Below are 26,555 nucleotides of genomic sequence, written 5' to 3' on the forward strand. Positions count from 1 at the left end.
CAAAAGGTCCAAAACTATAGACAAATCCGTGAGAGGAATCAGAGCTTTGCATGAGGGAGATACATTCCTTAATTTATATAACTTATAACATTTTGTAACAGCAAATTTTAATAACATAAAAAACTAGAGGCTCTAAAGAGCCTGTGTCGCTCACCTTGGTCTATGTGAATATTAAACAAAGGAAGCAGATTGAAAATTGACTACAAAGGTCAATTACTCCTACAGGGGTCAATTGACCATTTTGTTCATGTTGACTTATTTGTAGATCTTACTTTGCTGAACATTATTGCTGTTTACAGTTTACCTATATCTATAATAATATTCAATATAATAACCAAAAACAGCAAAATTTCCTTAAAATTACCAATTCAGGGGCCGCAACCCAAAAACAGGTTGTCCAATTCATCTGAAAATTTCAGGGCAGATAGATCTTGACCTGATTAACAATTTTACTTCATGTCAGATTTTCTCTAAATTATTTGGTTTTTGAGTTATAAGCCAAAAACTGCATTTTACCCCTATGTTCTATTTTTAGCCGTGGCGGCCATCTTGGTTTGATGGCCAGGTCACCAGACACATTTTTTAAACAAGAAACCCCAAAGATGATTGTGGCCAAGTTTGGATCAATTTGGCACAGCAGTTTCAGAGAAGAAGATTTTAGTAAAAGATATATAAAATTTACGAAAAATGGTTAAAAATTAACTTTAAAGGGCAATAACTCCTAAAGAGGTCAACTGACCATTTTGGTCATGTTGACTTATTTGTAAATCTGACCTTGCTGAACATTATTGCTGTTTACAGTTTACCTATATCTATAATAATATTCAATATAATAACCAAAAACAGCAAAATTTCCTTAAAATTACCAATTCAGGGGCCGCAACCCAAAAACAGGTTGTCCAATTCATCTGAAAATTTCAGGGCAGATAGATCTTCACCTGATTAACAATTTTATCCACGTCAGATTTGCTCTAAATGCTTTGGTTTTTGAGTTATAAGCCAAAAACTGCATTTTACCCCTATGTTCTATTTATAGCCATGGCGGTCATCTTGGTTAGTTGGCGGGGTCACCGGACACAATTTTTAAACTAGATACCCCAATGATGATTGTGGCTAAGTTTCAAATAATTTGGCCCAGCAGTTTCAGAGGAGAAGATTTTTCTAAAAGATTACTAAGATTTACGAAAAATGGTTAAAAATTGACTATAAAGGGCAATAACTCCTAAAGTGGTCAACTGATCATTTTGGTCATGTTGACTTATTTGTAGATCTTACTTTGCTGAACATTATTGCTTTTTACAGTTTATCTCTATCTAAAATAATATTCAAGATAATAACCAAAAACAACAAAATTTCCTTAAAATTACCAATTCAGGGGCAGCAACCTAACAACGGAATGTCAGATTCATCTGAAAATTTCAGGGCAGATAGATCTTAACCTGATTAACAATATTACCCCATGTCAGATTTTCCCTAAATGCTTTGGTTTTTGAGTTATAAGCCAAAAACTGCATTTTACCACTATGTTCTATTTATAGCCATGGCGGCCATCTTGGTTAGTTGGCGGGGTCACCGGACACAATTTTTATACTAGATACCCCAATGATGATTGTGGCCAAGTTTGGTTTAATTTGGCCTAGTAGTTTCAGAGGAGAAGATTTTTGTAAAAGTTAACGCCGGACGCAGGACGACGACGACGGACGACGACGACGACGGACGCCGGACGCCAAGTGATGAGAAAAGCTCACTTGGCCCTTCGGGCCAGGTGAGCTAAAAAGTGTTTTCATGCCAGTAAGACAGACTTACAATTTTATTTATAATTGTAGTTTAACAATTACGTACCTATACTTCCTTTTTTTGCACATAACCCTGAATGTTCATATATTTTATGTACTTCCTGCGTATCAGTAACCTTAAAGGTTTCCCTAGCTGTATAAGCAAATGTCCATATCATAATTATATCCGTAGTCTATTGGTTTTATCAATTTCACGACAATTCTGTCATAAATAGGTTAATTCCAATATTGTCCAAATAATGATAACGTAGAGAGTAAACATTGACATAAATCTCTAGTTTTCTAATATACCGGGGTATAATATCACTTTAGTAAACATATCGACTTTTGTTACTATGTGAATCAGTCAACAAGGTATGTTATTTGACTTACTATTATATTAAGTAATTATATCCTTGAAGTATTTTGTAATTAACGTTATTTGCATTCATTCATTATTCAACATTTTTATCTATTTTGGACAGACTTTGATTTGATTCCAGACTTTTGTTGTTGGTTCATTATTGAAGCTATTTTCATGTTAAAATACGATGTTTTAGGTAGTTTTTCAGAATAATGAACAAGACCTATTTTTTTTTTATTTCTCATCCATTAAGCCAAGATAAATGTTACGATAGCTGTATTTTCAGAGATATATGAAACCCTATAAGGTATTATCATATAAGCCTATTGTATAAAACTAGATTGTTCACTAAACAAGAAAGTATCGTCAAGATTTGGTTATAAATATACGATGTTTTCCATTGTGTTTTCGTTATTACTTACAAATTAAGAAATTTAAAATCAATCACAGATAAGTTGGCTTATTCAGATTATAATTTTATGAATTTATGAACAGTTTTGTCAACGTACTGAAATAACTGAATGTCACAAACAATTGTACGGTCGATCATAGATTTTATGACCCCACAAATATTTTCCACACAAAGACTAGACATGGACTAAAATAATCACATGTCATTCAGTTCACCAATATTATGCAAGACATTTTAATGTGTTTGTTTGATTGTTGGATTTTTTTTTGTGTGCGTGGTTTTTTTTTATAATTCTACTTTGTTCTTCTAGACTAAATCCATTAATGGGAGAACATATTCTTCGTTTGCAGACAGGGGATATGTACTTTCCCGTTATGTACCTAGTCCTTGACGGCTTTATTAGACTGTAGATACATTTTGACGACTTTTGTTTATTGTTGCAGTCTAACCTTTATCTCCATTTATGCATGCTTCAAAACATCTTCGCTAGTCAAAGATTCCGATCAACTTCCCTCCTCTCCACGAGGAGAGGATTGAAGTGAAATATAACCTTGGCCAGCGAAAATGGCTTCAAAGGCGGTCCTTACAAAATTGTCACCGGTAATGGAAAAGGATAATACTTGTATAAACAGCATATGTTCTTCATAATAGCAATTTTAAAAGAAAGAAAATATCCTCCAGAATATAACCAAAAAAAATTATGAACTATATGGACGATTTTCACAGCGTTTATCACCTGATTGATGCAATATTTTCTACTTGCAAAACTTTGACACTGCTGAATGGAATATTTACTTGATTTCTTGAATCGAATTAGTTTGAAATTGCAGCCTTAAATCTATATATTATATGAGTACTTTATACGACTAGACCTACGACAAAGAAATGTTTTCAAATATTACATTTCCTATGAGGATTTTAAATTACACAAGTTTAACGATATTCATTCCAGGATTATAAATATTTAATGTGTAGAAGATTTACAATGTTTCAAGCTAATGGTGATGTAATAAAACTGTCAATAAGACGATAAATTGTTGTACCAGGTATATAACTTATCATGCTTATTACGTTGAAGAATATTTTTTTTAAAAGTCTGTTATCTTTCAAAACAAATTTAGTTGTCTTTCAAACACACGACTGGTTAAAAGCATTAGGTGCAAATTTAATAGATTAAAAGAGATCGAAATATTGACTAGTGCAAATGAGAAATAATCAAACACAATACTGACACATTGTTTCTTTACATTAATTCTATTCAAACCACGTCTGTGTGTTAAGGTTTCATCTCCGGGGTATCATCAGTCCAGTAGTCAGCAGTTCTGTATTGACATGCATAATTTTTGTTGTGGTAATAATCATGAAAAAAGTTAAATAACAAAAAAACGAACTGCAAGGAAATTTCAAAACGCAAAGTCAGTAATCTAATACCAAAATCAAACGCTAGTAAAAATCAAACGAATGGATTACAACTGTCATATTGCTGACTAACTTTAGCTGCATAAAACCTTGCAAAAAACTAAGAATGATCCGTTAAATTTGGTTACAGTTTTGCTACAAACGCAAACTAACAGAAAACTATTGGGTTTTGCATTTTTCTCCACTATAGTACTTTAATCGTTGCAAATCAGCAATATAGGCACGATATATTAATAAGTTTGTGAGTGCAAAACAAATGTCATCAACTATCTAGGATAATAGTGTTGTAAAGCAGACGTGTTTTCGTCTAAAAGCAAAATCCATTTGAAACATCAAAAGGATTTTTTATCCTTCAAAAATATTTAATTCCACTATTCCAATATGCTTTATTACAAAAGGTAATTGTAGTTCTATGATATTTGTAGTAGTAAAACACTTACCAGAGGCAAAGATGACACGTGATTTCTAATTCACTTTTGATATATTCATAAGATATGAAAAAAACATCAATACCTTTCAGAGGATTACTTCATGATTTCTGATCTAAAATATTTTTAATTTCAAATCTTTGTACTTGTTATAATGATCGTGAGACGATTTTAAAAAAAACTGCACTAAATCTATGGACGCTATCTTGATTTGGCAAAACATCACAGCTGATATATAGCAGAATATTATATTGTTGATTGAAAAATCTAGATTGTATTTATTTTGAAACATGTAAAGTACATGCGTTCTTGAATTACATTTGAAATAGATTAACCGCTTATAATACTTTGAACGTTTCGAAAAACTAAGCAATTTCTATTCCTCGGAAAGCAGTAGCTCAGCTTTTTCAACAAAAACTTTCGGATTTATTTTATATCCGTGTTCCACATGTGTAGCAGGATCTGCTTACCCTTTCGGAGTACCTGAGATCACCCCCAGATTTTGGTGAGGTTCGTGTTGCTTACTCTTTAGTTTTCTATGTTTTATCTTCTGACCTATTATAAGTATGTTTGTCTTTTTATTTTTAGCCATGGCGTTGTCAGTTTATTTTCAATCTATGAGTTTGACTGTCCCTCTGGTATCTTTCGTCCCTCTTTTATCTTCAATTTGTACTTTATTTAGCCTTTACAATTATTGATTCGAGCGTCACTCATGAATCATTTGTAGGCGAAACGCACGTCTTCTGTGCACAATAGTTTGCCTAGAAAGTCACTATGTCGTGCCTTAGCTGTTTGTTTACATGAAAAAAAAAATATTGTAAAAGAATAAAATGCTAACCGCAACATTTTTTAATTGGTCCAAAAAGCACGCGTTTTAGAAATTTGTCAACCGAATAAAAAGGACCACCAAAAGCACATTATGTATGTAACACATCCGAAGAATGTTATACACCGAAACAAAAGCAGATATTTTTATTGTTTTCATATGTTTTATTACAACATTTTATGATACTAGTAGTAGTTACGGAACTAATTGAAGCACTGACATATTAGTTCTAGTATTCTTATTTGAGGCCGAGTTGACACGTGATTTCTAATTTACTTTGATGTATTTTTTAGAAAATTAAATCAATACATAATAGACGATTACTAGTATTCTTATTTGAGGCCGAGTTGACACGTGATTTCTAATTTACTTTGATGTATTTTTTAGAAAATTAAATCAATACATAATAGACGATTACTAGTATTACATGGCTGATCTGAAAAATCGTTTAAAAGCAAATCTTTGTACTTTGTACAATATTTTTTTTTATAAAATTGAACTAAAAATATAGACGCTATTTTAATATCAAGGTTGTGCTTTTGTTTGTCAGAACCTGACATCTGTTGTCATGGTTGTAGTAGAAGATAACGTATATTCTTTCTTTTGATTATTAAAAGAAAAAATCTGTCAAGATAAATTATATTCTGAAACATTTAAAGAACATGTGCTTGTACTAAGTTTTTAAACACTTAACATACATTTAAAAAATAACAGTTCATTTATATCGACAAAGTGATAAATTTGCATTTTATGTCTTTTAGGTTAAAATCTTATACACAAGCATCAACAATTTGTGGAACGATAAAAGATAATAATGTTCGCAAAATGAGAAAAACCCAATGTTTTAACAAATACTTTCCACATCAATCGATCTTTTTTCCAATGCAATTTATAATAGTACACTTTGATAATCATAAATATGTTATCGTAACAATATATACACAGGGAACTCGGACTTTCACTCCGTTACCGTTGAAGCACTCGTAACAAACAAAGCTCATTACTGAAGGCGTTATTGTGCACTGTAATATACTATATTGTTACCCTTTCAGTTTTATTTTGTGTAGATTTAATATCGTGATTTTCGAATTTATTAAATGTATACTTCCAAAGTTAACATAATCGCGACGATTCATGATGGTGACCGTTTCGTCCGCGAGGTATCACCAGCCGAATTATCACCCCTTCGGTGCTACCAAAAGTATGAAATACTCGAAATACTAAGGATTTTCTTATCCCAGGCATAAATTACGTTAGCCGTATTAGGCACAACTTTTTTGAATTTTTGGTTCTCAATGCTCTTTAACTTTATACTTGTTTGGCTTCCAACAATTTTGATCTGAGCGTAACTGATGAGTCTTATGTAGAAGAGACGCGGGTCTGGCGTATCAAATTATAAGCATGGTACCTGATAACTATTGACATAAATTAATGAACTAAATGTTTGCAAAAGTATGAATTATTTGAAAAACTAAGGATTTTTTTTATCTCAGGCATAGATTTCCTTAGCAGTATTTGGCAAAAGTTTTCGGAATTTTGGATCCTCAACGCTCTTCACAAATCGGGTAAAATGTAAAATCACAAAAATACTGAACTTAGAGGAAAATCAATTCGGAAAGTCCATAATTGCATGGCAAAATCAAATAACAAAACTCATCAAATATTGCTTCTTTATGTTATCGCTAAGGCGGTGGTCTAATTGCTGCTTTGATTTACAAATATATTAGAGGTAACCGACAAAATATTCTTGAATATGAATAACAATTGAACTTTAGCAGAACACATTGATTGCACCATACTTCGGTTTGTAGAATTTGAAACAGTTGTCACCAAAACGATAGGACTTTCCTGCAGCAATATTGGGTTTTGTTTTTCAGTCCTTACCAGCAGAATTTAAAGGCTATTCCGCTGCCGTAATCATAGAGATTAGGGAAAGGTTTCTGGATATTTTGTGGTTTTCAACTTTATTTCAATGCACCAGCATCACAACGAAGATATTGTTCGCGCTGATTGATAGTAAGAAATAACAAATTAAGTCCTGGAATAGTTTTTTTTTATCTTCGTATTTTAAAATTTTGCTACTCTTGTTTAATTCCGCTTTCTGAAACTTTTCTTTATAGTTGGTGCATGTTCACCGTTAAACATTTTCAAGTTGACTCAGTCGGATCTAATTTTTTTTTGATACTTGAACATTTTCCCTTAACTTTGATTGAATTACTAAGTAGGATGATCTTAGTGATGTGATCAGGATGGCTTGTTGGAATCGATATAATATTTGTTGGTGTCAGTAGACTCGAAATACAGGAGTGTGGATATTATGTCGTCTTTGTGTAAGTTGGATGTTTATATATATAATGAGATACATATATTGATACATAGCTGGATGATATTTGCATATGTGGAAGAGTCGTATACACCTCTTATGTTTTATTCCATTTCATATCCTTATAAATGTAAATAAGAAAACCAATTGTCGATTGAATTTTCAAGTAGTCGCCATTTTGTATTTGTTTGCATAAAATGATGTATTATATTTCGATTGCTGTTCAATTAAGTAGTGATCCCCGTTTTTTTACCTTGATTTGTTAAAGTCCATCAGCTGGTAGGGTAACATTTCAGTTCTGTGTTACATCCCAGGGTACCGCAATTTTTTTATATACATCTCAAGAGTAATGTCTGAGGAATATTTTAAGAGGTGTTATACTTTTGAAAAAGTGTCCAAAGGGGGTCAAAAGGGGACTTATTTAAGAGTATATCAAACATTTTGTTTTACACATATAAACAGAAATATGAAAAATTTACAAATATTTGGTGTTATTCTTTTTATTAAGTTGAACAAATCATATCTTATTAAAACAGAGGCTATTTTTTATTAAAATTTTATATCGTAGAGGACCAAGAAAAAAAGGGGGAGGGTAATTTCCAAAATTCATGATTTTGAATGAAAAAAAGCATTAGTACTAGTGTTCTTGATAAAAAAAAAATATATTCTTGACATTGAAACATAGATCATCAAGTTACTAAAGGCTGTTGAAAAACCATTCAAAGGTAAGAAGGAAAAAAAACACCATAGAATCAACGGCAAACATAAACAGCAGCAGCCAGATATGCACGATTCTGACACGTATTTGTACATCACATTCATATTACTAAACAAAATAAAAGAACTTTCAGGGTTTATAGATCTATATTAAAGGGGTTTATAACAACAGATTCACCACATTTTAAGGTCACGAAAAGGGTCAATCCATAGAATCATCATCCGTTTCTTCACCTGCATATGCCGAATTATCATCATCATCATCTCTATCATCTGGTCGTCATCGTTAGCAATATCAACGGTTTGATAATCCTTATTGCTACTAGCATTCGAACATTTACAGCCATCTGTACAGGTTTAACCTTGTCGAACACGTGAACATATTTTTTGTTAGCACAACCAGCTTAAGATGAACAGCTTATCAAAAATAATAAAGCATCTCACACTGGCGGTTGGTCAAGTCGTTCTTATCGATGCAACCATGGTTGCTTGGCGACAAACAGTGTTGTGTTCAAGAGCAGATTTCCAAATCTTTGCCTGAAAGTTTGCTCATTTCATGTGCTTTAACATTGCATCTTTTGTTGGGGCAGTAGATGACAACGATATTTGTTTGCAATGCACACAATTCTGAATCTTAAATCATGATGTTATTAATTCCGTAGCCATATATAGCACACAAAAACCTCTCTTCGCCTACCTCTTCAAAGGTTTAACCAAGACGGGATAGACCTTCAGAAAACTCCACAGAACGGGTCAAAACGCCGAATGCTTTGCGTTTTCCTTACCAGACAAAGCACTTACTGAATCACAACCAGTGAAGGCACATTGATTGCACATTTGATAATCTGCACTTGGAAGGTCTACATGTCAGAATAATAATATTAGAACTGGTGCAATTCTGAAAATAGCAGGCTAATACTTCCACATCAGTGTCAAAAGATTTTATAACAATGGAATCGTAACCTTTGTCAGCTGCGCGTTTTGCATGAAGAAACATTTTTGTGTCGTCTTCTTCCTGTTTGCTTAGAAGCTCAGTGCATTCTACACTTGTCATTTCATTTTCAACAGATATTTTGGGGCACATACTTCCATGTGTTACAAATAAATCAATACCTTCAAGTGTTAATTTATGGGATTGTTTACTCCATCCCGACACAAAAAGTTCAACAAGAACAAATTTGTTTCTACCAACTGACAAAAATTTCTTCCATTGCCGAGGACACGATTGTGATAGTCTAGAATTAATCGTAATAATTTGCCATCCCAAGCAGCTGGATTGAATGACTGCTATGCCATCAAATATCCACATGCTTTCCTCGGGAATTGCTTGAATTTGTTCAATGCCCTTTTCTAAAAGACCACCCAGGACAAATTTATTTGTCTTTCCAGGTGAACCATCGACGTTTGAAGAAACCATTGAAGAGGACCTACTTCAATCTGGAGTACCTCTCGCATATATAACTGTTTTGTATGGGCTCTAACAAGTAGGCGACCAAAAAGATTTCTATCTGCTTTCAATGTGTTGTTGTTCTTATCAGCCATTAACTGCTTACCTTTTATTTCCTTTGTTGAAAATGTAAGCAATGATTTTCTTTTGATTTGTTTGAAGATATCGGTTGACTCTTGAATAAGCCGTTCTTTAATGAAATATTCCAACTTCCAACAAGAAGCAACAATACCCGAGGACAAGCCAGATAACTGCTCAGATGTTTCAAATGGATTTGTCCAGCTTTGCAGTTTCTGGACCAATTTAAAACGTCAGTTTCAGCTCGCTTCATTCGAGTTTTCCTATGTTCATTTTATGCGGATGTTTCAGGGTAAATCATTCCAGGCAAATCTCGACATTTTGACGATATTGAAGCTCTTTCATGTGCATTTAACAAACCAACCTTTAACAGTGTGCCTGTCCCAAGTCAAGAGCCTGTAATTCAGTGGTTGTCGTTTGTTTATGTGTTACATATTTGTTTTTCGTTCATTTTTTTACATAAATAAGGCCGTTAGTTTTCTCGTTTGAATTGTTTTACATTGTCCTATCGGGGCCTATTATAGCTGACTATGCGGTATGGGCTTTGCTCATTGTTGAAGGCCGTACGGTGACCTATAGTTGTTAATGTCTGTGTCATTTTGGTCTTTCGTGGATAGTTGTCTCATTGGCAATCATACCACATCTTCTGTTTTATACTTTAACAGAACCTTTATTTAAACTGAAACCAACAATGCCACCTCTTGTTTTTGGTTTCTCTGTACAACGTTTGCTCGATTGTTTGGTCAACGGAAGATCTAGAAAATCCATGAGAGCTTCTCTGAACAAAAAACCACCAGATGAAAGATATACGTTGGCATCAGGATGGGTATTTGGCAGATTTTACATATGAAGCAAATGCTAGACTGACAAGTATCGGGAAGAGTTTTGACGGTCAAATGCAAAAAAAACATGGTAACATTTTTACAGCACATACCTAATGAAGATCCCAATTACCTTCCCTTGTTGCTCTTGTAAACAACAATACAAATTCCACCATTTCTATGTAAGAATTCAAGAATTTGGCGATATTTACATATGAAGCAAATGCACTGACATGTACACCGTGTCAAAAAATGCACAGATAGAGATTAATAAACTGAATGCAAACAAAGCTACAAAATTAGTTGACTCTATGTACAAGATTTATAAAACAAGAGTAAATTCATTGAATAGTGAAGCAATATATACAAGTAAAACGGAAAGAAACATAATAAAAAACACTATCAAATGAGGAACAATGTATACATTACGAAAAGCAAATAAATAGTAACCAGATGGCATGTCAAATTGACATAATGTTGTGCTAAAGAAATTAAAACGTCTGAACAAATACCCCAACTGACTATTTGACCTTCGTTCAAAGCGATGTTTTTCGATTGAATAACGTAACAATCTTAACTCAATCACCACCTAGCTAAAACACAAAATGTAACTCATCATAGATATAGGATTAAATTTTGTATTTTCGCCAGACGCGCGTTTCGTCTACAAAAACTCATCAGTGACGCTCGAATCCAAAAAAGTAAAAAAAAAATGCCCAAGAAGTACGATGTTGAAGAGCAAACCTTTATTGAGTTCGATAGAGTGCACCCTTTTCAGAACCCAAAAAAATACCATATTTTGTCATTTTTTCATAAATATGTCGTAAAACATTTACTTTATAAAATAACATAAATCGACAATTTAATGTTTGTTTTCAGTTGCAAATTCATAGGCTTAAAGTGATTATGTGTGCACTTAGGTATGAACATATTGTAGACTAAATCGAAGACAGTAATGTGATGATTTCTGGTATTTCACGAGTATTTGAACGTACATATGTTTTGTTAAATAATTCATATTTAAGACGATATATAAATATTGAAAAAAAAAGATTGAATACTGATCAATTCAAAAGTTTAATTCACAAAAATGGGTAATTGTATTACGAATTTCTTTATGAATTGGGAAAATATGCCTTGATTTTAACCCAAAAAATCGGATTGTTTGTAATGTAAATAAACATTTTTTTAAACAAAATATCTTCAGTGTTACATTAAATATGATAGTTTTATATCTGTTTTGGTTGTTAATACCTATACACTTATTTTTTTTAATCGCTTTATACTAAATGGTTTAGATAAAAACTACTTAGTCGAAATACACAATGAGGGGACCATTGAAATGGACGTTTTGAAACCTCTTTTGGACACTTTTTTTTAGTATAACACCATGTATTTTATCAAAAAGATAATGAAGTTATTTTCTATCAAACAAATCGCGGTACCCTGTGTATGTAACACAAACTCCTTAACAAGAGCGTTTCTGAAAACTAGCCGATAGACTATTACGTCTTTATCGTATAATATTGTTTGAATCGATAAACTATTGTTGACTACTCATTTACAAAGTTGTACTTCAGTTTTTAATTTGGTCTACCTGCGGTCCTTTTTGGGGGGTTTTATCAGACATTTGTATTATACTTTTGTCAAATATGTTTTCAAAATAATAAAATTAAGATAGTAAAATGTGTGCTATTAATATTGTCAAAAAATCTTGAGATATCCAAATCAAGTTTTTTTTCCAGTTGCATTACTATATATTTTTTTTATACTTTTTCATGTATTGATTTCTATTCTATCTGTTATTCAGCGGATGACAGTAGTGTTTATTAGTTTTTCCTACAACAGATTCAATAAATACACGTCTGACGATATGGTAATTATTTGCTTTTCTATCTATTAATTTCTATCTAATTAAGTTGATGAAACAGGGGTATGTCAAAGAACGTCTCGTTCTTTTTCTAAAAAAGTTCATCGGAAGGTACCAAGACCTTGTTGATAAATATTCCGTATCAACTTCTCAAATAATACACGATGGTCTTGATGTATAGATTCTTCGTACTGATGTTGTTTATCATCTTAACAACGTGTTTTATAGTTCTTTCATTTGCCTTTGTTCTATTATTAATATTACTTTTGCTGTTGAATGCATATGGTTTCATGTGATATCCGTTTAACGTGGCTCGGTACTTATACATCTCGTCAATGTGTTTGTATTGGCTTTCATTTTTCTGTGGTTTGTTTTGTATTTGCGACTTTTTGTATTTCTTATGTTCTTATAACGTGACTCTGTACTTTAAAAGATCCCGTCAGTACGATATTGATATATTTCTATTATGAATTACAATATACGTTGAACCACAAACGTCAAAATCATTCAATCGCGTAGTGGAATTAACTATTTTTGGATTCTTATAAATTTTATATATAACTTTTGGACTAGTTTAAATCTCGGTCTATTTCTTAAATTTATTCTTACATACTTTTGATTTTTTAACCCTGTATGCTAACATTCCCATGAAAATTTTAAAATTGTTTGTACGCACATTGAACGACAAATTTATGTGACGTATAAAATTTTCTGACGTCAGACACTCAAATCAATAAATGTGTTCGTAGATAGTAGATGATTTTGTGTTCTGTTAAATTGTTCCTTTTAAAATTGTTAAACGATGATGACTGATGTACCCATATTTTGACTATTATATTTATTGTCTGTTTATTTAACGCATCAATGTAAAAATATCGGAAATTGATGAGACTGTCATTAAAGTGAGAGGGTTAGCGCTATAGAACCAAGTTTAATCCACCATTTTCTACATTTGAAAATGCCTGTACCAAGTCAGGAATATGACAGTTTTTGTCCATTCGTTTTTGATGCGTTTTGTTATTTGATTTTGCCATGTGATTATGGACTTTCCCAATTGATCTTCCTCTAAGTTCAGTATTTTTGTGATTTTACTTTTTAAAGGAAGTCGAATGTTTTCCTTTTCTCAGTTCTTCGCACATCAGAAATGACATTTCAGGATGTAAAGTATATATACCCCTCTTGATTTAACAGAAGACTATGAATATAGATTGTAGATTTTATTGACGCCTAAGTTACTTACATAATTATCAATAATGAGATGTTTATGACTTATAGTTTGTTTTATCTCTTTATAAAAGAAAGCAGTTAACCGTGTCAAAGAACACATGAAGCTGCATGTAAATATACGCAAAGACTCAAGTCTGGACATACAGATCGACGAGTTAGTGTACTTGCTCATTCAAATGAATTTCAATCCAAGAAATAAATTTTAAAAACATCAACGTCCGTTTGTATTTGGAACCATTATTCTTAGCCTCATATGTTGCTTTAAAATTTATTTTCTGATTTGTTTTTTTGACGTGTAAATAACGATAACAAATTCATCTAAAATTTTGCACAAATAAATGGTTCGATTAAAGTATGCCAGTTTAACATACTTCAGTTGCATACACATTTTGTTAGAATAGTGAACAAAGGTTAATTGTTCTATCCATGAGTATGACTCTCCCTCTGGTATCTTTCGTCCCTTTTTTTGAGTCCTCAATGCTCTTCAACTTTCTGTTTGTTTGATTTTATAAATATTTTGATATGAGCGTCAATATTGTGTCTTATGTAGATAGGAAGAAAACATAAAATTACATGAATCACAACACATAAATTACTTGATGTACGAACGAATAAGACAAAATCGACGTAATGAAATAAAATAAGACATCAACAATGCCATGACATACAAGTCATATGCGATCTGTAACATGTAATTTACAGTCTTTTATCATAAATCAAATGGAATAATTGATTAACACAGCGACAAAAACATGTTTTGAACCTTTTCGACATTTAAGATTATAATTATGACTGATAAAATAACGTTACATAAAGATATCGAAGATAATTGATGAATTGCACGATTTACTGCCAATCAATAACACAACATATTAAAAACAATGCTTTTTCTACGACAGACAGAGGTGGTTTTTAATGGAGCTATTAATTCCGATTGCCTAGTATTCGACATTGCTTATTTTACAAGATGAATGCAAATAATTAGAATGATATTCAGCGCTATGAATAGACTCCCCATAGATACAATGATTTAAAAATTATCATATGTCGTATATCTTCAAAACCCTTCACAAGTATGGGCTGTCCTTAATCTTGAAAGTTAGATGGTGTGGATACTATGATGAGATAGTTACCCAATGATCAAAATCAATACATCTAGAAGACATCTATGAGTCTTCAACAAAAGACAGATTTCTTTATATACTGTGAAATGTATCCGTCTGAAGTCTGTACAAGTTGTGATTGAAAACACAGAAACAACAATATGACATTAACAGAAAAATCCTGTCAACATATTGCATACACCGACGAGGTCCATTACTTTTGATATAATATGTTTATGTGGAGACATTTATTAACGGTTTTTTTGTTTAAGGTGTCACTAGCACAATGTTTATATAAGAACTCGATAACATTAGTTCAGGAAAAACACTCAGAAATAGTAACTATTTATGTTCATATGTCCGTATCCCAAAACCACTTTGTAAAGTGAATGTATAAATCATAATCATTTAATGAATTCTACAAAATTGATATGAGGCCTATTCAATTGAGTTACTTTCTGGTTTTTACTTATATTACAACTGTTAAATCTGCTATGCAAAGCAGAATTACATAATATTTACTATTGATAGACTGCATTGTCAAGTAAAAGGGTATCACTTAAAAAAGTTTTAAGAGCTAGGAGTTACAATAAACCCATACATTTATTTCTATTTGAAATGAATTCTATAATTCGTATTGCAGATTTGCTTGTGGCAATGCAAAACTAATATATAAATCCCAGAAGTTCGATCTAACATGTTTAATCATAACAACCAGTAATTTATGAAACTGCGTCTATGCATTGTTTCAGTGTATTTGTTATAGTGAGGCTTCTAGGAAACTGGTACTGTTATGAATACGAAGGTATGTCATTTATTTACGTAAAGAAACTTTTGGTATTGTGCTTCTCTGAATTTGTATTGTAAATGTTGCTGTATGATTTTATGTACTGCTATTTGTTTTTGGAATTTGTTGCGGGTCAAGTTTGCTGAACGGGTGAACGTTAACGACTAAAATAGCTGCCAACGGCCATAACTTATTTTAGTCAAAAATATTATATTCTCCTCCATTGCGGGATTGGGTGAACATCATTCCCTCTCCCATTGAATTGGCCACTGTAAAGTACATTCTCCACTTCACTTTATCATGTTAATTCTTATGGAAACTAAGAACAAACAAATTCAAAGGTCTTCTTTTTGTTAACTAAACTAATCTATTGATCGCGGTTTTAATCAAGGTAACGGCTGCTTTACATACAGTCTGTTATGTTTTGGGGAGATAAACAAAATAGTTCGAGGAGATATTTGACTCATCTTCATTCAATTTCCTTTTTGTGTAGCCTCATTATTAAGACAAAACAACATTTGATATTTTTGGCTCCCAAACTTTTTATTTTGATGACGAAGGTTGTTTATGAAGCATGTATTGTGGGCAAGTAACATCATTAGCCTTTTTTAAGACTATATCTTTCTTTAATAGTGTTTCTCTGTTCTGCATTTAAACGCTGTATGTATTTACGTTTGTAATTGCATTATATGTTGTTGCCCTGTACTTAGACTGTTTGAACATGCAACAGTATAATTACACTGAGGCAAAACAGAATGTATCATCTTTGGACAGAAACCAAAACAAAAACAAGCAACACATTATGAGGTAAATTTTAACACTTATATAATAAGGTCGTAACATAAACTAATTTAAATATTGAGGAATACATATTGGGAGCTCCCAGTTAACATCATCATTTTAAAAGTCAATACTTAACTTAAATGTATGTAACGTACTTAAGGAAACAGAAACACGAAATACGGTGAAAATGTATATATTTCAATTACCTTAACAAAACTATCAAATTCATTAAAAAATAAACTCCAAGAACACCGTTGGCAAACTAAACCTATTAAGCCTCCGTTTTTTGAACATTGAAGCAAGTATTGCGGCTTGTTTTAGTCGCCCTTAATTATAATGAAAAACTATGATAAGGAATCTTTCTCTCTGAAAAATCTCGTACACAAAATCCCCAGAATATATGAAAGATAAATCAGAAAGAAATTTTCCTTAACATTTTTTTTTATTGTAATTTGTGAATTTATAATTAAGTTATAAGGAATGACTGTCGTTTCGAAATAACATTGAAAAAAATGTGGTGCTCTCTAACAAATATCCAGCTTCGCGGGTTATTCAGTGTGCATCACATTTTTTGATGTTATATCTTCATAGACAGAAAACATATTACAGTCATTCATTAAATAATTGACTATTATTCTTTTAGATCATTCTTTGGCTGGTAATTAAGGGTAAGATAGCAAATTACCAATCTCATTCCGTCATAATTGATAAAGCTACATTATCATAACTGACCTAGTAATAGTTAAATGTAACATGACATGTAATTATAATACTAATCAAATTTATTGTCTATTTTACTTAATTGTTTTATATTTGCTATCATTAAATATAAATGTTTTTGTCTAAAGGCCATTTCACATGTATACATAGGAACCACAAGACTAGGAGCCACACTAAAAAGATACTCTGTTTGAATTTTATTATTAAAACTTCATTTGTACTGGGTTGAAAATATTTTGACATATAATAATGTGTTACCTCAAAGTCGACAAAAACGCTTTGAATTAAAGAAAATAAAAGTAAAAACTTAAAAAATACTCCACACAACTTTCTTAAACTTTGCAAAAATTAAGATTTCACTATACTTTTTTCAAAAAAATGATAAAAAGTATTGTCACCGCGCTATATTTCTTGCTTAGATTGTGCATGAAAAAAACACATTAGTGTGCATGAAAGAAATCTATGAGTTTGGAGTTAGACTTTTCCAACAAATTGTCGGCATTCCTATGGGAACAAACTGTGCGCCTCTTCTTGCCGACCTCTTCTTATTTTCTTATGAATAGGAGTTCCTCCAGACACTTGTCAAAAACAAGAGGACCAAAGAAGCCAGATTATTTAATTTCACTTTCAGATATATTGATGATGTTTTTTCCATAAACAAATCCGAAACTTTTCTGATTGGGTTCCATTAATATATCCCCCAGAACTAGAGATTAGAGAAACAACAGACACGGCTTCCTCCGCATCATTTTTAGACTTATATCTCTAATTTGACTTACACAGTCATCTCAGTACCAGAATCTATGACAAACGAGACGATTCTAATTTTGAAATTGTAAATTTACCCCTCCTCAGTAGCAATATACCAACTTCACCTTCATATGGGATATATATTTCCCAACTTATTCGATATTCAAGAGCTTGCAGCTGATGAACCAGGGGTATGTCAAAGAACGTCTCGTCCTTTTTCTAAAAAAGTTCATCGGAAGGTACCAAGACCTTGTTGATAAATATTCCGTTTCAACTTCACAAATAATACACGATGGTCTTGATGTATAGATTCTGCGTACTGATGTTGTTTATCATCTTAACAACGTGTTTTATAGTTCTTTCATTTGTCTTTGTTCTATTATTAATATTACTTTTACTGTTGGATGGTTTTATGTGATATCCGTTTGACGTGGCTCGGTACTTAATCATCTCTTCAATGTGTTTGTATTGTTTTTCATTTTTTGGTGGCGTGTTTTGTATATGCGACTTTTTGTATTTCTTTGGTTCTTATAACGTGACTCTGTACTTTAAAGATCCCGTCAGCATGGTATTTTTTTCTATTTTATGTCATTATGATATATTTCTATTATGAATTACAAAAGAAGTTGAACCATAAACGTCAAAATCATTCAATCGCGTAGTGGAATTAACTATTTGTGGATTCTTATAAATTCTATATCTAACTTTTGGACTATTTTCAATCTCGGTCTATTTCTGAAATTTATTCTTACATACTTTTGATTTTTTAACCCTATATGCTCACATTGCCTATGTAATTTTCAAATTATTTGTATGCACATTGAACGACAAATCCATGTGACGTATAAAATTTTCTGACGTCAGACACACAAATTAATGAATGTGTTTGTAGATAGATGTGTTTGTGTTCTGTTAAATTGTTCCTTTTAAAATTGTTATACGATGATGACTGATGTACCCATATTTTGACTATTTTATGTATTGTGTCTGTTTAGTTAACGCATCAATGTAAATATAACGTATTTGATGAGACTGTCATCAAAGTGAGAGGGTTGGCGCTATAAAACCAGGTTTAATCCACCATTTTCTACATTTGAAAATGCCTGTACCAAGTCAGGAATATGGCAGTTCTTGTCCATTCGTTTTTGATGCGTTTTGTTATTTGATTTTGCCATGTGATTATGGACTTTCCGAATTGATTTTCCTCTAATTTCAGTATTTTTGTGATTTTACTTTTTTGGTATTTGTTACAACATTTTCGATAATGCAATGAATAAATAAGTTTTCTTTATATTAATAGACATTATAACCTATAAATTGAAAATCTGTCTCCAAATTTGCAGGTTTTGGCAATGAACTTAACCGATTATTTACTGTCATGTACAATTCACGATTACGGTATACCCCTTCACTACCTTAAGAGGGTTAAAGTGAAAATACGACAGCAAATGGTTTTCAGCTTTCATAGCAAAATGATTTCTTTAATAGATTGATGAAGTGTACTTCTAATCAGACTACATTCATGTCAAAAGCAAAGATTTCACTCGCGCCTGATTTTTTACTTCCGATTATCGCCAGATCCCATAGTGCATTGTAGTAATTATATATTTAATGTCTTTGTGATCAAATGTAAAGATTGACTATTAGATTGAATGATACGCGGGAACTATGTAACGATTAGTTTCCGTTATTATTCACCGCACTTGGGTGATATTTCACACGGGATGTACTGGTCGTACAATCGTTAACGTTGACACAGAATAGACATCAATCGATTGTCAATGGTAAAACATTTTTAGAAATAAACAGTTGTGAAATTACTGTGACTGTATTAAACACAATAAAAGTAAGTTATTTTAATCAAAATTTCAATCCGCAGTTATTCTATGAATTTATTATATATATTCGGGTTTTTTTTATTTGTACTTTTATTTTCTATTTGGTTACAAAAACACTATTGTATGGTTACCAATAAAACAATAATACAATAATACAATAATTCAATTCAATAATAAATCACCACAGAGCTTTGAACAATGAGAAACACACATCTCTTATATTAATATATAATAAGCAACGTGAATAAAACCACAATCAAAGGGAAAATAAATTGTGATTCAAGCTAATAACATAAAAAGAAAACAAATAACGATTATGATGCACAGCAGCCAGCGACTCCAACTAGACACCAGACTTTTAGTTTGACATGTCTGATTATCTCATAAAGAATGTAGCGGGATTCAACATGCTGACGAACTAATTCTCAATACTCCCCTAACCTTGGACAGCGGTATTACACATTCTAGTAGAACAAAATGACAATCAATTTGTGAAGATGTTGTGTAATTGTTTTTAAGGTAGCACAATACAAAGATTTTTTACATCAAATCTCCAACCTTTAGAATGCTATTACTTTCTTATGACTGCATATAAATTAATAAAAGAGGTATACATTGATAGATAAAAGATTAATCTTTTAAATGATTGCAATATCTTTGTTATGCAATCATTATGTAATCAATTATTATACAATTAATGACAAAATCTTGGTCAGTTCACTTGAATGAATTTAGCTCTGACATCTCTATAACTACACAAGTAATTTTAACATTATCTTAATCAACACAGCAGGAGCTACAAAAAAGTCTCAAATTATCGCTAGCGTATTCCATTCTCTCATAAATCTGTAATTAGTGTAAACATCCTTACCACATAAAAGGAGAGATTGTTTGATTAGGTGTAAAATTTGATCTATACATTCTATCCAAAATCCTGGACATCCTTTTGATGATAATGGGTCTAGGAACAACATATCATAAAATCAACCCTTCTCCCATGAAGAAGCTAATTTTAATTGAAAGTGGACACTTCTGGTAAATGTTGTAGTCACAGTTAAAATTATAATTGATTACATTATTGTTGTATAATACGAATTTGCATTAATTTGAAAGAGTAAACTGTTAGCTATCCATAGATACCACTTTTATAAATTTTCAAGTATTATAAAGAAAGTTACAGCATTTTCCAACTGAGGAACTTGAGGTATACAATCTTTGTATCGTGCTACTTTAAATGTTCTTATCTTATAATTGTCGTAAGTGGTGTGTTCACTATATCGGATGTTTATAAGTTGTCTCTCAATGATCTAAGAATTATATTAGTGACCGTGCTATTGGTCATTTATATCCTTTCATTTATTTTTAGAAGTTCCTGATAAAAGTACATCCGTACAAGTGCTTCGGAAGTATCTAATTAATGTTGATTGTATTACTAGTGTGCTATATAATTACTCACATACTTCTATCTGGTCATTTATTACATTCTATTAATAACATCGCCTAGAACACTCACAAAAGAAATAAAACTACAGACGCTTTCTCTAAAAAAGCCTTGCGATATATCGGTAATTAAATAAATATCGCTTTTTTAACTACTAGCCAAACACATCATACAGAGATGTTTTCGATATAAACTCCGGGATAAATGATGGCCAGTTCAGTGCAATGTCATGAACCTTTACATTGATTCACGATCCTAGTATTGTAACATAATAAAAACGTCTATTAGTAAACATACGCTTCCTCACCACAGTAATCGGGTCAACATTTTTAATTAATTCTCCATAGGCGACAATGGTAACGTTTTCCTCCATTGCTCAGTCCATATCGTTTACTTGAACATGTAGGATGGCTCATATCGAAGCTGATACATTTATACATGTTTGGTTAAATTTTCGGGGTGGCAAGTGAGATTACTTTTTTCGTAAATTGCTGGACCCCGGAAGATGGTGAAAAATGTCACTCTCCACATGAAATAATCCCAAAATTCTGATCATAAAACTCAATAAAAAAATTGTCCTTTCTAATAATTTATTTCAGGTCAAATCTACATATTTCTTTTCTCATCACATCAGCTCTATAAAACAGTTCTTATTGTTCATTTATGTCCATTTTTAAAATCACAGCATCCACAATTCTATCGCGGACTAATATTGTTTTTTAATTACGTCATCTGAGTTCCTCATCTCAAGGTCTATTAGGGACCCTGACCCATATTAGATCAGCAAATGTCAGATTCCACTTGTATTGCAGAATGAATTTCTTCGGTACACCTTTTCGAACAATTCTGTGAAGTTTTTTTCCGCATCTGAAATAAAATAAGTTAATTTTTAGTATTTTTAAGTAAGCATGCTTATTACTGTTCCTTATATCTTTTAGTAGAAAAAAAGCACAAAATCCATATGTTATCAATTCACAATTTAGACATTGATTAAGACTCTTCATAGCTTAAAGTGCCATTTAACAAACCTTCATTACCTAACTGACTTTATAAAAATCATCATGTTTAGATGATGAATCATGAAAATATTGTGTTTTTTACTGTAAATAAGGTAGATTTAAGGATTTTTTCACTCAGAAAATAATGTTTTTGATATTTATTTCTTTCATAGAAGGAATAGAACATTTTTATTTTTTAATAACTGTTAAGATCATTCACAGACAATTCTAAAACAGGTTTTAGTTTTAAAATCCATCAAGTAATAACCATTTTAGAGTTCTTTTTGTGTGAGTGTTCAAATAGGGAAAAATGGTGCTTTTCTTTAGTGAAGATAACATTGTGACGTCATCGCTTTTGTGACGTCATGACTTTATGATGTCATAATTTAGAATTATACAAACATAACAGAGTGTGTATTTATTCAATAATGAAAGGGAAAAGGAAAAGAAACCAATATAAGGTTGGTAACCAAGCCCATCTATTGCGTTGTGTATCCCTAACAACAGATCAAGGTTGTAGTGTTATTAATGGTGTTGCTCCATCTACAGCTCCATCTACACAGGTTTTAAAAAATTTATCTATGCAAGTTTTACCTGCACCACCTAAACTTAAATTTTCTAATTCCACTACAGATTTGACTCCTAAAAACACCACAGAATCTGTCTGGTTACCCCGCCTTACAGAAAAGGAATTTAAGCTGTACTCAAAAGAGAGTTACGATAAAAAATCTTATGTAGCTCCCCAAACTGAAAAATGTGCGACTACAGTCAAACTACTCAGACCGCATAAATTGTCAGATGATTATTTAGATGAATATTTAGAGGAGAAAAGTACTGAAAATAGAACAGTAGATAGAGATCTTAATATTTTAATGATCAATAGTCTTATAATATGTCATTTAAATAAAAGTCCAAAGTGTGTTGTTCCACATTTTGAACTGGTACAAGAGACTCAATGGGGTCTTGGTTGGATTTGGAAAATGAAGTGTACCAAGTGTAAATTTATTTCAGAAAAATATAAACTATTTAGAGAAATTGACACAGGACGTGCTGGTCGCAAGAGTGCTACAATTAACTATGGGTTTCAGACTGGCGTGATAAACTGTAATATTGGTAATGATAGCGCGCGACTACTTTTAACTAGTTCATGTATTCCTCCTATGTCAAAAGGAACAATGCAGAGAATAACAAATACTGTTTGTGACAAGGTTGTAAAACTTGCGGAAAATGAAACCGAACAAGTGGTTGAGAGTTTCAGAAAGAGAAATGAAACCTTAGGGTTAAATAAAAATAGTCCTGTAAAATTACAAATGGATGGTACCTATCAGAGTGTGCATATAAAAAGTAGGCATAAAATGGGACAAAATGCATCACAAGTCATTGGTATTGCCTGTGAAAATGAAACTGACAATCATGATATCATTGGTTTTCACCTTGTAAACAAACTTTGCTGGGTTGGTGCATGGTTACGCGGTAAAGGTTATGACATTGAATGTCCTAATCACGAGTACTGCACATCAAATACAAATAGGTATGATCCTTTGAGTGAGAAGGATCTTGGGTATGAAATAGGTAAAAAAATTGCTAAACTTGATTTACTTGTGGACTATTGTACTACTGATGGGGATGCAAAAAGTGTACAAGGTCTACAAGAAGCAATGCAGGAAATATTTGACCCTTTATGGTCAGTAAATAGACTGGCAGATACTATTCACCGGGGTCAAAGTCAGTTCCGTGAGGTATTGCGAGCAAAATTTAGTGTCGGTATGTTCCCTGGAGCTACAAAGGCCCAGAGGAATGATATTAAAATAGCTTTTGCCAATGATTTAAAATTACGTTCACATGGTATAATGAAATGTTTATTTGCAAAATATAATGGTGACCGACAACAAATTTCAAAATGTTTGCCACGCATTGTTAAGTCTGTTGTGAATTGTTATAGTGGTAATTGTAGCGATACGTGTAGATGGAGCATAACACTATGTAATGGTGGTATAAAAACTAGTTGGTGGTACAAATCTATGAACCTTAGCAGTCATGGTTTACAAAATGGGTCTTTGAAACCAAATAAGACTGACAAATTATTAATAGAATCATTGTTAGAAATAAAACTGTCTCAGACCGCATTAAATCAGATGCAATTTTTCAGCAATACAAATAAGTGTGAGTCCGTCAATAGGACAATTTCTACATACCTACCGAAGAATAAGAATTTTTCTCGCAATGCCTTAGGCCGTGCATCTGCAGCAGTCTTGAAAGTCAATAATAAACGGGATGTTGCATTGGCTAAGACCCTAAAAGCTGTAGGTTGTGGTCTGGGTAGAAAGTCTCGTGCTGTAGTGGCTCTGAAAAAAATACGTAAACGTGAAATATATGATTGTGCATATCAAAAAAGTTTACGTGTCAAATTAAACAGGTTAAAAGCTCGTAAAAAACAGGCTATCGATTTCTTGTTAAACAAGAGAGTGCAAAACAGGTTGATTAGTGGATATAAAAAACATCAGTTAGAACCAAAGCTATGTCAGAATTCAAGTCCGAAAGAATTCGTTCCACAGCCAGGTTGTAGTTCATGGCCAGATTAACATTTATATTAAAAGGTTACACAATATGGTTTTCTTTCAGCCTTTCAGGAAGCATATGTAGTTATTTATTTATTTATTTATTTACAGAGAATACTAAACATCTAATAATATATTAAAACAAACACTTTTCAGGAATATATGAGCATGATATGAGTTAGTTGTGGTTTTTTTTAAATTAAAAAGTTTGTTTATTTTAAGTTTGTTATGAAAATGGGATAATGGTCCAAGACACTGAAATAAACCTTGTATCAGACAAAAAGACCACTTCATATCTCCCAATGCATGCATCCAGCCACAGTACATGCATTTATTGGAAAACACATACCTTGAAACAAAATTATAAACAAAATAAAACCATGTAAAATGAATATTACAACATTAGGTCATTCACAGTTTGCCTTTGTAACTCGATGTCATATTTGGATTTTTTCCTTTCTGTTATTTTTTCTTTTGTTTTTTGTTTACTTATTTAATTAATGACTGCCATACTTTTTTCATTGATTTGTCTCTATGTTTCACTTTCATTTAGTTCTCTACCGCATGTTTACTTCCTGTGATCACCTGTTGATTGAATGACCCAGTTTTCTGACACAGTAATGAAACCATCAAGAGTTACTCCCCTTGCACTGTAAAAATTAGTAAACACTGGCGAAAAAAACCACATAAATCTTTGACTGAGCTTATAATCTTGCATAAACATGTTTGCCATGTTTGTTTCAGTGTCTTGGGGGTATGAGGGTGGGCTTTTTTCCCATTTTCGTTTTTTACTTGTGTTAAAAACTGGTATTTTCAGAGATGATTAATGTGGAGGTAAAATGTGCAAGGTGCATATGTTTACTACAAAATCATAACAAACCACAATTTCAGATTCAGCATGCAGTTAGTATAGTTTGTGCCATGCACAATATGTGTGGTGCATTGGTGTGCAGCTACACATATTTTTCTTTGATTGTTAATCTCCCGAGGTTCTAAAACAATATGGTCTGTATTCACACACAATGCATTATGACAAAGGTGTGAAGCATCTAAATTTTTGGCTAAATCAGTAGATTTCAATTGCAAAATTTTTGCTAAACGTGCAACATTCATTTTAGTACGTTTGGCATTTGGGTATGTGACATTGATCATCCCTAGAATATAATTATTTCTCCTCTGAGTGGCCCCAGTCCAAATAACGCATGCCCCATTTTCTGCCTCTTCACTGTTTATAAGTATAAAATTGGTATATTTTTGATAAAAATCTAAATTATTGGTAGCCATTTTGTATTCTTTTTAATCAAATAGCACTAAAAGAGTGTAACTGACCTCGATTTCAGCAGCTCCCATCCGAAATTGTGATCATTGAACCATGAAACACTCCAACACCTTTGAAATAATAGTTCACAATTTGGGTCAACATTTTTAATTAATTCTCCATAGGCGACAATGGTAACGTTTTCCTCCATTGCTCAGTCCATATCGTTTACTTGAACATGTAGGATGGCTCATATCGAAGCTGATACATTTATACATGTTTGGTTAAATTTTCGGGGTGGCAAGTGAGATTACTTTTTTCGTAAATTGCTGGACCCCGGAAGATGGTGAAAAATGTCACTCTCCACATGAAATAATCCCAAAATTCTGATCATAAAACTCAATAAAAAAATTGTCCTTTCTAATAATTTATTTCAGGTCAAATCTACATATTTCTTTTCTCATCACATCAGCTCTATAAAACAGTTCTTATTGTTCATTTATGTCCATTTTTAAAATCACAGCATCCACAATTCTATCGCGGACTAATATTGTTTTTTAATTACGTCATCTGAGTTCCTCATCTCAAGGTCTATTAGGGACCCTGACCCAA

General features: G+C 32.1%; 2 protein-coding genes across 4 annotated transcripts in view; one reads left to right on the forward strand and one right to left on the reverse strand.

Moving 5' to 3' along the window:
- The window catches only part of LOC139521557 (neuropeptide S receptor-like), a 38,114-nt gene that overhangs the window by 8,910 nt on the left and 2,649 nt on the right, over positions 1-26,555 (forward strand). The window contains exon 1 of one of the 2 annotated variants that reach the window (XM_071315035.1): positions 15,389-15,615. The exons of the other annotated variant lie outside the window; for it this stretch is intronic. The gene's annotated coding sequence lies outside the window, so the exon portion shown is untranslated. Of the gene's footprint in view, positions 1-15,388; positions 15,616-26,555 lie in introns of those variants that run through there. 2 annotated transcript variants of the gene reach the window in all.
- On the reverse strand, positions 21,703-26,471 carry LOC139521571 (uncharacterized). 2 transcript variants are annotated; one of them, XM_071315056.1, is made up of 3 exons: positions 26,015-26,471; positions 24,327-24,472; positions 21,703-21,996 (listed from the first exon to the last, which is right to left on the reverse strand). In XM_071315056.1, the coding sequence occupies exons 1-3, from the start codon at positions 26,152-26,154 to the stop codon at positions 21,920-21,922; spliced, it is 363 nt and encodes a 120-aa protein (XP_071171157.1). In that variant the 5' UTR covers positions 26,155-26,471; the 3' UTR covers positions 21,703-21,919. The 2 variants fall into 2 exon arrangements, with proteins under 2 accessions (XP_071171157.1, XP_071171151.1); XM_071315050.1 differs by having other exon boundaries at positions 24,323-24,472.

Source organism: Mytilus edulis, chromosome 1 (assembly GCF_963676685.1).
Source record: "Mytilus edulis chromosome 1, xbMytEdul2.2, whole genome shotgun sequence".
NCBI classification, from domain to species: domain Eukaryota; kingdom Metazoa; phylum Mollusca; class Bivalvia; order Mytilida; family Mytilidae; genus Mytilus; species Mytilus edulis.

Coding starts and splice junctions, on each gene's coding strand:
- LOC139521571 (XM_071315050.1), bottom strand. CDS start 26,154: ATGGAGGAAAACGTTACCATTGTCGCCTATGGAGAATTAATTAAAAAT. Junction 24,473..26,014: donor TGGGAGCTGCTGAAATCGAG/GTCAGTTACACT, acceptor TATTTTTTTCAG/AGCCACTACAGCACGAGACT. Junction 21,997..24,322: donor AAATTCTTATTCTTCGGTAG/GTATGTAGAAAT, acceptor ATTTTATTTCAG/ATGCGGAAAAAAACTTCACA.